Raw genomic sequence first — 13126 nt, forward strand, 5'->3', positions numbered from 1 at the left:
ACAGTGCTGAGCTTACAGGAAAAAAAAGATGATTTTGCATTTATTTATTCATTTAGTTATTACTCACCCATGTAAATAGCATGTAAATAATGGATTTTTGAGTCATTTTAGGTCTCAGGAGACTTGCGTTACACCTGACCAGCTGTTTGGAGGCATCTTATAGGTTTTTTTTGGGGGGGGGAAATTTTTTCTTTTTAAAAACAAGCCCCCATCTACTTCAGTTGTTTTGGAGAATGCTACAATGTTGTTTTGCTGTGAAGCTCCAGAAATGTTACGTGGACGACCAAACTCCACCTTTGCATCAGCATGAGGGTGAAATAGATAATGACTGAATTCTCATTTCTGGGTGAACCCGTATTTTTGAATACGCTGAGATTCAGTCAGAAAACATCTTGAAGAGGGAAAAAAAAGAGTGAGAAGTGAGTGAGAGGAGAGGAGAGGAGAGGAGAGGAGAGGAGGGACGCTGCATGAATATATGAATGAATGAATGACCTTATCATTGCCTGGTCCTGCTGTTAAGTGGGATTGTGGGTAGGCCCTGGAGACGAGTAAGAGTGGGAGAGAATCTGGGAGGCCAGAGAAACATGTTGGAGCGTTTTGTTTGTTGTTTATTATGAGTTACTTTTGCTAATAATAACTTTCATTTTTTGTTTCATTATTCTGGACTGCAACACACCAAAACAGTTTCACCTTCAAGAGAAATATATTGGTTACTGAAATGTGGTACCATTTTCTAATAAGTCAGAGCCTATACGTTTCTGTGGTTATCAAATGATTTACTCAGTTATATTGATCAGTTAAAAGACAGGTTTTGGGTTACCAGGTTGTGAAAAAAGGTGCCTACCTCCTAAGTCACTTATCAAGCTCATTTTCAAGTTTATAATTTTATTTCAGTTTCTTGTAATATAGGCTTGGATGCACTAATGTTCAAAAATCACATCACTTTTTTCACACTGTCCAGAGCTGCAGCACTTTCTTCCCCCTCCTGCCTCTTTAAACCCCCCTCTCCCAAATATTTGGTCTGCTCTGATTGGTCGGCTCAAACAAGCCTGAGTCAGCACTGCTAACAACAAGAGAGCAGATGTGTTGAATTCAGTCTTACATGCTAAAATAGCTGCTAGGCTTGAATTCTGCGAATGTGTGACATGGTGATTTAATGTGATGTCACAAAGTCAAGGAAATAAAGGCGGGGCTAAAGACGATGCGTTTCAGAAGCGTCGTTTTCTGTGGGAGAGAGGAGCCTCTGTTGGTGCAGACTTCTGAATTTAAATCAATTTGAACCCAAAACAAAGAGAGTTCTCTGTGATCTGACTGCAGTAAATGGATCAGAAGGACACCAAATTAACAACATTATAATGCTGCGTGGAAAAAAATCCTGAATTCATGCTTCGTCAGTTCAGTCAGCCAGACGACAAGCAAACAACTTTTAAAAAGCTTGTTCTTTGAATGGAGTTGGGATTGATCAGAGCTCTGCTGTGCTGACATGACTTACCAGCTAGCCTGACCTTCTCGCCCACTTCCCTCCACGGCAGCTCCTTATTTGTCGTGTCTCGGTAAATGTGTTATCGTACAGCTCTGGGTGTCCACAAAAGGCCACGATTAGTGACAATTATCCTCTCCCCCGCTGTTGCTCGGGTTCAATGCCTGGACATCAGCGGCGTGAACATCATGACGTCAGTACGAACATCGATGGCGATAGGCTTTCAGACGACAGCGTCTCTTGAAAATTTCATTCGAGGTCAATGTTTTAAACCCAAGCGATTGTCGCTTGCAATTTTTCACGTAATTGACGTATGTGATGTAGTCACGCAAATAAGTCACATTGCATTTGGTGGGAACTGAGCATTATAGTAATTAAAGAGTAACAGTCATAGCTTCAGACATGATTACTTAGTAGAAAGTAAAAACAAAAAAAAATTGTATTTATTCATTAATGATCATCTTCCCATTTGTTTCTCTCCTTGCTCACATGGTGATGATGTGATACCAAACCTCAGCCTCAGGCACCCTGACATGAGGGGTTTTTTTGTTGGTTTTTTTTGCCTCAGGATGATAACTGGTAACTGTAGAAGAAGCTTTGCGTAATTGACAGTGATGTAACAGCAAGTCAAAGAAGATGGGGGAGAGGGGGGAAAAGCGATGAGAATAATCAGCTGTGAATGGTGCCTTTTGCTCTGCGGAGCTTCCAGCTAGAAAAAAAAAATGTGGTGGATTGAAATGCACCATTGATGTGAGTGAGAGAGAGAGAGAGAGAGAGGGAGAGAGAGAGAGGTCACACAGTAAACACACAGCTCTTATGGCAGAGCCGTTCCGCTTCATCATCACGCTGTTGCGCGCAGAGAGAGAGAGAGAGAGAGAGAGAGAGAGAGAGAGAGAGAGAGAGAGAGAGAGAGAGAGAGAGAGAGAGAGCAGCCGGAGAAGAGAGAGGAGAGGACAGAGTCGGACCACCAGCCGGGTTTGGATCAGCTGTTGTTGGAGTTTTGCGCCGGAGTGATGTTCCTGCGCTCTTAAGAGGAACAACAGACAGATAGAGGAGTGAGCGGAGGAAGAGGCAGAGGAAGAGGAAAAGACGCCGGGGCTTGTTGTTGTCGCCTTGTCCGCTGGACTGACATCGCATGGGGACATGAACAGTGTGGATCCAGCGTCTAACAAACTGTTGACTTTCAATCAGCGGTAAAGAAAAAAAACAAAACAAAACAAAACAGAACGAAAAAAACAACAACAAAAATCCTTCTCTTGCCTGTGTTTGTGCATGCCACCTCTCTCATCTGTTGAATGCATACTCGTCGCTCTTGTCATGTCCCTGCAGCGCTGGCACTATTTCATGCAGCCCCGAGCACATTAGACAAAGCTGGAGACTCAGGTGTGCAAACCGTTCTGCTGGTGCGTAAAACGCCTGGTAATGTTTGCGGTAATCGACTGTTTTGGGTCGAGTTCTGGTCCTTGTCTTGGTTATGTATCGAGTGTATGATTTATTGATTGATTTTTTTATTTATTTTTTTCGATTTACTCTGACAAACTGAAGCGCCACTGAATCCACAAGTCTCCCAGTCGGGAAGTATCGACGCTCCTCCACAGACTCTCTCAGCCGCAACAGCTCTTTAATTGCACCACAGCGCAGTTTTCATTATTATTTTTATTAATTTTAAACTGCATATTAATTCATCCGTCCGCTTTTTTTTTTTTCCTTCCCTCCCCTCCACCGGAGAACAGACGTTTCCGCGCGTACATGGAAAACTGATCATGAATTATTCATGGCATGCTTTTCAGTTCAAGGTAGAGCTGGGAGAGATGTGCGCGACATAATAACGCATATGGCCACGCTGACGGCGGGCATCTGGCTTGAAGTGTGCGGCTGAGTTCAGATGTAGTCCAAGGTTAGTGTGTAGGAGCCCATTTCCAGCCTCGGGATCTGAAAATGCCGCCACTGCAGAGCTTTTTTTTTTTTTTTACTGTGGCAACAGGAGTGTAGAGCTGCAGTGACACTTGAACAGAGACAGAGAGAGAGAGAGAGAGAGGGAGAGAGAGAGAGAGAGAGAGAGATCATACAGTGGCCACACAGCTCCAGTGCTACCAGTAGCAGAGTGGCTTCTTTCCATCGCTGCACCAATTGTGCGCAGAGGGAGGAGAGGGGAGTGAGAGATGTCTTGAAATTGTCATGAAATGCTCTAATGACTTATCACATTGCTTTTATGGCTCGTTATGGGGCGAGTTGGCTCTTCACCACCCACCCCCTTTTAGCAGATTGTTTGAAGGATCATCAGCATCTTCCTCCGGCTCATCCCTCACAAGTATCACAGATTGTATCAAGAATAATCTAGAGGTTTTGTCAACATCTTTTGAGCAACATCTTTGTCTGTAGCAGTTGTTGATTAATGATCGAGCCTTGGTGCATGAATCAGATCAATTTGAGTTGTTTGAGATTAATTATACGAGAACCAACAATTAACTACTTCTCATGGTTGATACCGATAAAATGCAGATAGTGCACATAGTTTCACCTTGTTGAATTCTAAAAAGAAGTTCCCAACCTGTGTTATGCTTCTTTTTCGTCCTTGCGTTTATTGGTGGATGGATATCCAACTTTGAAGGCGCATACCGCCTTGTTAAAGAAGACATATCATGCTCATTTTTGACATGCTCTAATGCTCGGAAAATCACTTCATTTTTTTCATACTGTCCAGTGCTGCAGCAATGTTTTCATCCTGAAACGCCCTGTTTTTTTAGCTCCTGTCTCTTTAAGGCCACTCCTCCTGAATACCCAGTCTACTCTGATTGGTCAGCTCACACACGCCTGAGCCAGCACTGCTAACAACAACAGAGCAGCTGTGCTGAATTTATGCAAATGTGTGACATGGTGATGTACTTTGATGTCACAAAGTCATGGAAATAGAGGCGGGGCTACTGACGAGGTGTTTCAGGAGCAGTGTTTTCTGTGGGAGAGAGGAGCTTCTGTTTTCAACTTTTAAGACCTTTTACATGAACATGCAACATTGAACTTGTTACTTCATTACACATGTGGGAAAAAGACTACAAAACAACTCTTATGTGCATCATCTAACATCTTAACCTCTCATCTTTGCAGTTATTCTGCTGCAGAAAACAGCCGACAGACATTTAAATTATTGACATTCGCTTTTCCAGTCGCCAGTGTGATCAATTCAGAATGTCGTACCAGCTGATGGGCCTTTTCATGTGCTTCATTGTCACTCTCAACAGTCTTGTGTTTGCTTCAGCGCCTCTTAACATCAAGGTCTTTTGGTGTGTGTGGCTTTTCTCTCTCGCACAGTCTCAGAAAGAGCCACTTCATGGAGCGATTTAAGAGTTTAAAGCGTCATTCAGTATTTAAAAGAACCGATAAAAGGATTTTTCTTGAGCGGAGCGGGGAGGTTTTGTGTGATTTATACCTCACATTTCAGTGTGCTGTACTCAGCCTTTCAGTGGCCACTGTCCATTGTCTTGTGACAGAAACCACAATTCGCAACCTTTCCCGTACTCCATTACTGAGGGCAGCAGTTGAGTAATGAATATCCATTTTACCTCTCCCTGTTCCAGAGCTATTTCTCTTTGGTCCAAGCTTTCAAAGTCATTTTTCTTTGGCTAACAGCCACTATGCTGCTGGAAAGTGACTGTCTGAACTGTTGTGGTGCAGAGTTCAAGTTATGATGTCCAAACATATGAGGCGGCTTCGAATGCAGGATAATGGTTTCACTATACTGTACGTGTTACGCAGCATGTAGGTAGTGTAAGGTTACAGGACAGGCGGATAATCGATCACGTGTTTGTCATCACAAGGCTACAAGTCTGCAGCAGCATGTGTGTCTTGGCAGAGCTCACAGTGACAGCATGCTGATATTTATAAGGTATAATGTTTACCATTAGCATAAAACGGTTGAAGCTGGTGGGAATGTAATTGGTTTTACAGGTACTTAGTCAGGTTTAAGTGTCATGGACTGTATTTTTGACCTGATGATGGCTTTAGATGAGCGGTTCATAGACCAACATAGACAAGGAGGTTATGTTTTCCCCGCATTTCCATGAAATCGGGGTGGATGATGGGTCTCATCCCAGAATAGACCCCATTAAGAGACAGATCGTCGTTCATTTTATATTGATTAGGCTTGACCGAGTTGTGCCTCGGCGGAGGTATGTGCTTTACTGGTTGCCAAGTGCTTTGAAGCTTCTCGTCATGGGGTTCAACATCTAAATTAGCATAAGAAATAAGGAGAGGGTTGTGTGAGCAAGAAATAGAACTTCTGTGAGGCATTAAAGTGGTCTTGAAACCCGTTCAGCTCATGTCAACCAGCAAGGAAGCGTTTCTGCTACATTTGCACAAACACAATCCTACGAGCATGGACATGATGGACCGAATGGTTCAAAAGTCAGATAGTGAAACGAGTCATTTCGTAGGGATTATCTGATGCTCAAGCTTACGGAAAGCAGTCTTTATGTAATATCTGAATGTCTTTTCCAAATTTCATGGCAATCCTTTCCATAGGTGTTGGGTTGTATTAGTCTGGACTAAAGCTGTGGGCCGATCAGCAGAATCGTTTGGTTTTAGAGGCGAACAAGAATTCCTACCGGGGGCGAACAAGCTCACGGTGTACAGGATCTCTTTTTGTTGCTTTGATGCCTCATTCTTCCTGTACTTGAAATCTGAATGTCATCTCCGCTGCGTTGGACTCCCAGAGCTCTGTTGACAGGTACACGTTCCTCATCAGACTCCCGGCACTTCGCTCTCTCAGCTCGTTCCACCTCTTTAATAGGTGTCGGAACAGCTTTTTGGTCTGACAGAAACCACCTTGTGTACAAAATGGCCTCTTAGTTCACCTCGAATCTTGCACGTGTTAAAATTGAACTCATCTAGAAGGTGAAAAAGGCTCAAATTGGACACCGAACATTATCTTCTCCTTTGGGAAATTGTACAGAAATGTGTAAATATCTTTGTGTCAAGAAGCCTTAATTCAAAAACCTTTACGAATGCAGCTTCACGAAGAGAAGTAGTGATTTTCATTAGGAAGGTGGGTGGGGTCGTATCAATTTATCAACCCCCTCTTATGTACAATGCACCCTTTTCCTGACCCCCTCTCAGTCGAAAGGTGAAGGGTAAGAAAGATACAATCTGTATAGTGAGAAGAAGAAGTGGGAGCATAAAGGTAACCACTGTGATGAAATACATGTTGCGATGGTGCTCCAGCAGACCCCACCCAGTCAGTTGCTAGTATGTAAAGGAAAGGGAGCCTGGAGGACATGAGTGGGTAAGGAAACCATGATGGATATATCCTGTAGTGCAGACGCACTTTAAAATGCGTCCTTTAAGCTTGAGTGTGCATTATGTATTAACAGCCCCACTCTGCCTTCATCTGCGCTGCAGAGAGAGAGAAACCTGACCAGAGAGGGGAGAGTCAGGGGGAGATATAAGAGGAGTGGGGGATGTGGTACAGAGAGACGGAGGAGGCAAAAAGCATGCAGGTCAAATCACCAGTCAGGCAATCATACAGATACATGGAAACAGAAGATATAGAGTATATACCACCTACTATGTGCACATACACCATTTACCAGTCGCTGCCATATAATTTGCAGATCCATGGAGCCAGACAGCCATGTAGTGGCAATAAAGTCTGGGTATAGTGTGGGTGGAAGAAAAAAATGTAAAAAAAAGAAAGAAAAAAAATCCTTTTAGATGTGGGTAAGAAAGGAGGGCAGCAAAAAAATATGTGTTTGTCAGTACGGACTGTCCGTCATGCATCATAGTGGCACATTTGCACATTTTTAGCAGAAAACGTTGCTAATTCATCAGCATGCTAAAATATTAGAGCAGAGATGTCTTCGGAAGATGGCATGCTAACCAGCTAGCCCTGGCCCGTCCTGTCTCATAATACCACTTTGTGCCACAAGAGGCAATAGTCGGATAGTGTAGCAGTCCGTAGATTCAGCCAGGAGATTAGCTCTTTTAGCTTTTAGTGTAATGCATTAACAAGATAAACTTACAAAAACCTTACGGAGACACAATTACATCTATTTTCTTTTCCAAGCACAAAAACACAACTTTCTCTGAATTCATGTTTCCCTCTTTTATCAAACTAAGCAGAGCTTCATTGTGACCTCATCCTTAACCACTCTTCATTCATTTGAACTCGATATGAATGAAATAACTCACTGAAACAGTAAGGATAGCTATCGAAGAGCAGCAATTCTACATTTTCTTCTGGATTCAATTGAGTTGTTTGGAGGTACAAGTTAAAATGCCATAGCCTGAAGGAATACGCTTATCCACTGCCATGCTGAGAGAGAAATAGCTCAGTGCAGGACTGGAAACAGGGAAATGACCAGGTTAGCTGTGCCGGGGAACATCGGAATATAATCCAAAGATCACAAATGAACGCGAACCTTAAACCTACATGTTGTTTGTTTAATCTCTACATGTGGGGACTATTTCTGAGTTTCATATATATTTGATGCTGCAGTCAGCTGATTGGCTTTCAGGGCATCATAAGCTTCTATGTGAATCCAAAAATGTAAAAAAAAAAAAAAAAATCGAGCTGTTCTTCTTTTTGAGAGAACGGTTGTCACTTGTCACTGTGTCACTTTTTCATACTTGTATCTGACGTGTGTGTCTGTGTGTGTTTGTTCCCACGTATTAGCAATTGTATCTACTCCCTGTGTGCATTTAACTGTTTGAGCAGCAGTCAGCTCTCCCAGCCAGTCTCCATCCATCACTCCGGCTTAATTTAATCAGGACCCGTGTCTCAAATAAGGACTGGGCTGGCTGGTCACCATGCCACCGGCAAAGACGCCAGACATGAGGAAGAGACAGAAAGCAAAAGGGAAGGGGAGAGAGAAGGAGAGAACGTAGGGCCAACAAAAAGTGGAAGACAAAGTGAGATTAAAAAAGGGCTGGAGAAAAGCAGATGCTGCAATTTTATGTCTGTGTTGTGTGATGGAGGACAGACAGGCCGTGTGTCTGACCATGCGTTTGTGTTGCAGCTCTGCCTCGGAGGACTTGGGCTGCAGGCGTGGAGACTTCAGCAGGAAACACTATGGTTCGGTGGAGCTGGTGAGTCCCGTCCACAGTGCACTCGTCTCTTTGTGCGACTGTCCCCTCATCCCCTTTCCCCTGCACCTCCTCATTGATTCTTCTCCTCATGATCTCCCCTCCCTCTCTCTGCATCTCCCTGGTATTACCTTCCCCTCTTTTCTGTTGGCATGGATGGACAACAGAGGGGGGACTGATGAGTCATGACGTACTGGGTGTGGTCCAGCGATGCGCTTTGCCAGCGTGGATCACAGTGGGTTCTCCACTCACGGTGATGCAGGACTCCGCCGCCTCTTAAGTTCATTTGTTTTGTTTTGACGCTGCCGGTGTGAAGCTGCAGCGCAGTGTGTGTCTTTGTGGTTGATTAGGAAGCTGTTGAGTCATTGTTGCTTCAGGGGGTGGGAGTGTGTGTGTGTGTGTATGTGTGTGAGAGTGAGTCCCTCCTCTGCTGAGCTGAGCCTGTACATCCTGATAGCCCAAAGGGACAGGAAGTCCAAGGGTTTTACACTGCGATCGTACTTCCTACCAGGGACATATTGTGGGTTTGTCCACGAGTGCTGTGCACCACGCGTGCAACTGATTAGTGTTGAGGAGAAACCACATGCTGCCTATCAGGGCGACCAGACTGACACGACGCACAATGCTGCTGTGTGGGGGTGTGCGTGTGAGAGAAAAGAGAGAGCGAGCAGAATCCAAACACTGTGGTGAGTGTGAGCCAGGATGAGGTCATTGATAGCCCCGATATACAAAGTCTGCCCGTCACACAGCGGCGTGTGAAGATCTTGTCAGTGGTGTCCTCTCATCTTCATCACCTCCACTGCATTTTGTGTTACATTGTTTTTCCAGCGCACAAACTGCTTTGTTTCTGCGGTCCATTTAGATGGATTAATACTGGATATTAAAGGATAAATTCAGCCATGAATTAATTCATCATCTACTCACCCTCATGCCACTGGAAAGTGGGGTGAAGTTTCGTAGTCCACAAAACATTTCTGGAGGCTCACAGCAAAACAGTGATGCAGCATTCTGTCAAACAACTGAAGTAGATGGGGACTTGTTTTATCACAAAATGGCTCCTTACAGTAATCCAAGTCCCCAAAAGCCCAGAAATAATGTGTGTGAATTGAAAACATGTTATTTACACATTTTTTTAAGGCCGAAATCGTCACTGTAGCTGCTAAGCTAAAAGTGTTAGCGTGCATCATGAACAAAGGCAGGTGTAGCATGATCTTGGCAGACTACATGCTGGAGCTCTTTTTCTCTAGCTTTGCGATATGCTAAGCTAATGGTATGCCGACTCTGGCTTCATAATTTAGCGTGATGACGGTACTAGCTATCTTTTCAGCTAACTTTCAGCAAGAGAGAGGATATAAGTGAGATCCCCAAACTATTACTTACTTATTTATGGTGACACATTGCACCAATTTTAAAGTGCTGGGTGATGGACCACGAACATCTTCTTATACAAGCTCTTACTTTGTCTTTGTGGGTACTTAAAGGGCACCAGTACATCCTTCTTGGTGTTAGTTAGTTTGTCTTTGGGCTAAATTAGAAGTGTTAAAGTATGACTTTGTAAATGTAAGTGTGTTACCCAAGCAGCTTGATATAATCCTGGAAAAATAATCTTGTCTGTTTTTAAGACAGAACAGTTCCTGAAGAGATAAGAGGCTGTGCTGTATGTTTGATAGAAGAGTAAGTGGATAATGGAAAAATGAATGGCAGGAGTTGATAAACCCAGGTTGATCAGGTTCAGAAACAACCTCAGGGAGGATAAGCACATGATGCCAAGCTTGCATTTTTGGCAATTATCTTTGGTCCTTGACTCTGCAGTGAAATCAAGTCTTTTGTTTTTCTGTGGGAAAAGAAATAAATTGCTTGTGCGAACATACAAGGGGAAAGTGTTTTTGTCGACCGCGGAGCTCACGCAGTTTGAGGCTGTATGTCTCGAGGGGAGGCTTGTGCAAAGGTCGGGAAAGAGTCGGCAGAAATTCAGGTCCTGATGCCTTTTAGCCAGCAAGCGGCTCCTCGTGTTGACACAGTATTAAATCTGGTGGTCTGTGTCCGTCCAATATAGAGTAGGCAAGATGTTTGCACCTTACACGTCCATGTTGAACACAGAAGTCATGAAAATAGAAAGGTGTGACTTTACAACATGTTTAAAAAAAGTGCTATGGCTGATATAGAAAACCAGGGCAAGGTAAAAGTATGTATTTAAAAAGACTGCATAGCTACTTAATGGATCAAAGCTATTAAAGACTTTATTGTCCTTCAGCTGATTTCCATTGATTTTCTTTTTCTTTTTATCAGCATTAATTCAGAATCAGACTTTCTGATAGAAAACCAAACCCGTACCTCTCTGCTGAACCAAATACACTTTCCTCTACAGTGAAATGCTTCACCAACCTGTTGACAAAATGCTTGTTCTGAATTAAACCAGCTGCCCAGATGAATCATAGAGTGAGTGCCACGGCCAGGATTTTATTTAAAATTATTGAATCATTCACTTTTTTCCCTTTCATTTTCCCAAGCGAAATGAATTGTCGTACTGGTCTAATGTTGCGAATCCTTCTCTACTACTAGAATCTCATTCTGGTTGAGAAATACTATCCCCGTTATATTTTAATTTCATTTCATAGTTTATGCATGAAATTTGAAAAGCTTAAACTGGCAATCGCCAAGCTGTCTGCTTCAACGTAGCATTATAAAGTAAATGCTGACAATATAACCACTTACAAATACAAGCGATGTATATAATACCCAAGTTTATACATGCTAAATATTGTCTATTTTATTATCTAGTTTATTGTGACACCTGTTGGCTCTGCAACATGTTCCTGCGTGATTTGTCCAGAAATCCTTACATTTCCTTTTTATATTTCTCCCAGAATGATTTTACTCTTCATTTGTCTCCATAGTAACGTGGTGAACAGAGAATTAAACATACAATTGCCCTCTTTAAAACCCTCGTAATGTCCTCCTGATTGCCATAAACTTTTTGTCCTCTGGTCTGGTCTGGTTTGACTTTTATTTAAAGCATATAGTATAAATTGTCAATCAATAGACCAATAGACCTTGTTAGGATATAAAAGAATACCCTGTTTGTAAGTGAAAATAAAATGAAACAGTGAATTACTTTGACTTTGCATCATTTTGATTGTTTGACTTATCACAGCGGGGTATATATCAAAGTTTAGTGACCCCCGTTGTTGACTGAATGACCCCCAGGACAGCACGAGGGTCAAATAATATTCCCTCACACTTTCCATTCAAAAATAAGTCAGGTTAACTTAAAAAGTACATTTACAGTGACCACAGTAAACTCCTCATTATTGCAACTACAAATCACTTCACCTGTTTGTCTTGCATCGTTTCTTCAGCGTGAGCTTCACTCTATCACGGTATCTTCCAAGGGTTCGAAGAGACCATGTTTTCAAACGTCTGAACACAAGTGGGAGATAGTGATTCAAAGCAGGGTCTCCCTAATAAGAGAGAGCAGCATAAGCAGAGCCGTGACTCATCCTCAGTGTTTGTTTTATTTTTGGCATCAGTGAAGCGGCGGCGGCGGCAGCAGTGGCCAACAGAGCCTCCACAGACAGACACCGCTGTAGCAATATGATTCACCCCAGTCCGCACACAGACGCAGCGAGTGCTCCGACATTAGAGATGTATAGGATCCGGTTACATCTCAGCCTACTCATGGAGACTCTGAAGTAGAGAGTCTGATGTGAGTGCTTTGGATAAGGGACGTTAAAGTTGTAGGAATCCGAGAAACTTGTGACATGCAAAGTTTCTTTTAGATATATGGTGTGATATAGAGCGTGCTGTCCAGTAATCTGAAAGTTGCTGGTTCATTCCCCTGACCCCCTGGTTGCATGAAGTATCCTTGAGCAAGATGCCGAACCCCACATTGCTCCAGGTGAGAATGTTGGCAACTTGCATGGCAACGACTGCCATCAGTGTGTGAGTGTGTGCGCTCAAAGAGCTTAACAAGTATCAGCAAACTTGGAAAAGCGCCAAGTGCAAGCGAAAGTGTCTGTGCACGTTTTTGGTAGCTATTGTGGACTCCTTCTGGCATACTGACCATGTCATGACCGGTAGTCCTCATTGGAACCAAAGACCAGTCCTAATGTGGCAAAATGTGATTTCATGTCCTGGTTGAGTTTAGGGGTCAGGTGAAATTAGATTAGGTAAAATTGATAGATTAATTGGTTGGGGGTTAGGCTGGGCATGAATGGAGTGAGTGTGTGTGTGTGTGTGTGTGTGTGTGTGTGTGTGTGTGTGTGTGTGTGTGTGTGTGTGTGTGTGTGTGTGTGTGTGTGGCTGCCTTTAAAAGTGCTTGAGGGCTCTTTGTTACTCAAAAGAAAGTAAGAAACAAAGTAGGAAGTTTAATTCAGTAAATACACTGGGGAATAAAGAAAATCGATACCCCGCTGCTGTTGCTGTACACGTAGTCTAGGCTGATGGCCCGTATTAATGGCCCAAGTCTCTCCAGTCAACACATGTGAGGTTCCTTCTAACCTCTGTGCCAGAAACACACACTCATCCACACAAACGAGCAAACAAATACTCCACGATGGCCTCTGCATT

General features: G+C 43.2%; 1 protein-coding gene across 9 annotated transcripts in view; it reads left to right on the forward strand.

Annotated features, from left to right (window-relative positions):
* garnl3 (GTPase activating Rap/RanGAP domain like 3) overlaps positions 1-13126 on the forward strand; it is a 73471-nt gene that overhangs the window by 19524 nt on the left and 40821 nt on the right. For 4 of the 9 annotated variants that reach the window (XM_037117601.1, XM_037117604.1, XM_037117607.1 and 1 more), the window contains exon 2: positions 8491-8560. In XM_037117601.1, coding sequence (XP_036973496.1) covers positions 8491-8560 — 70 coding nt within the window. Of the gene's footprint in view, positions 1-2394; positions 2674-2809; positions 2864-8490; positions 8561-13126 lie in introns of those variants that run through there. The other 5 variants (XM_037117599.1, XM_037117606.1, XM_037117603.1 and 2 more) reach the window with 3 other exon arrangements.

Source organism: Acanthopagrus latus, chromosome 12, assembly GCF_904848185.1.
Source record: "Acanthopagrus latus isolate v.2019 chromosome 12, fAcaLat1.1, whole genome shotgun sequence".
Classification (NCBI taxonomy): domain Eukaryota; kingdom Metazoa; phylum Chordata; class Actinopteri; order Spariformes; family Sparidae; genus Acanthopagrus; species Acanthopagrus latus.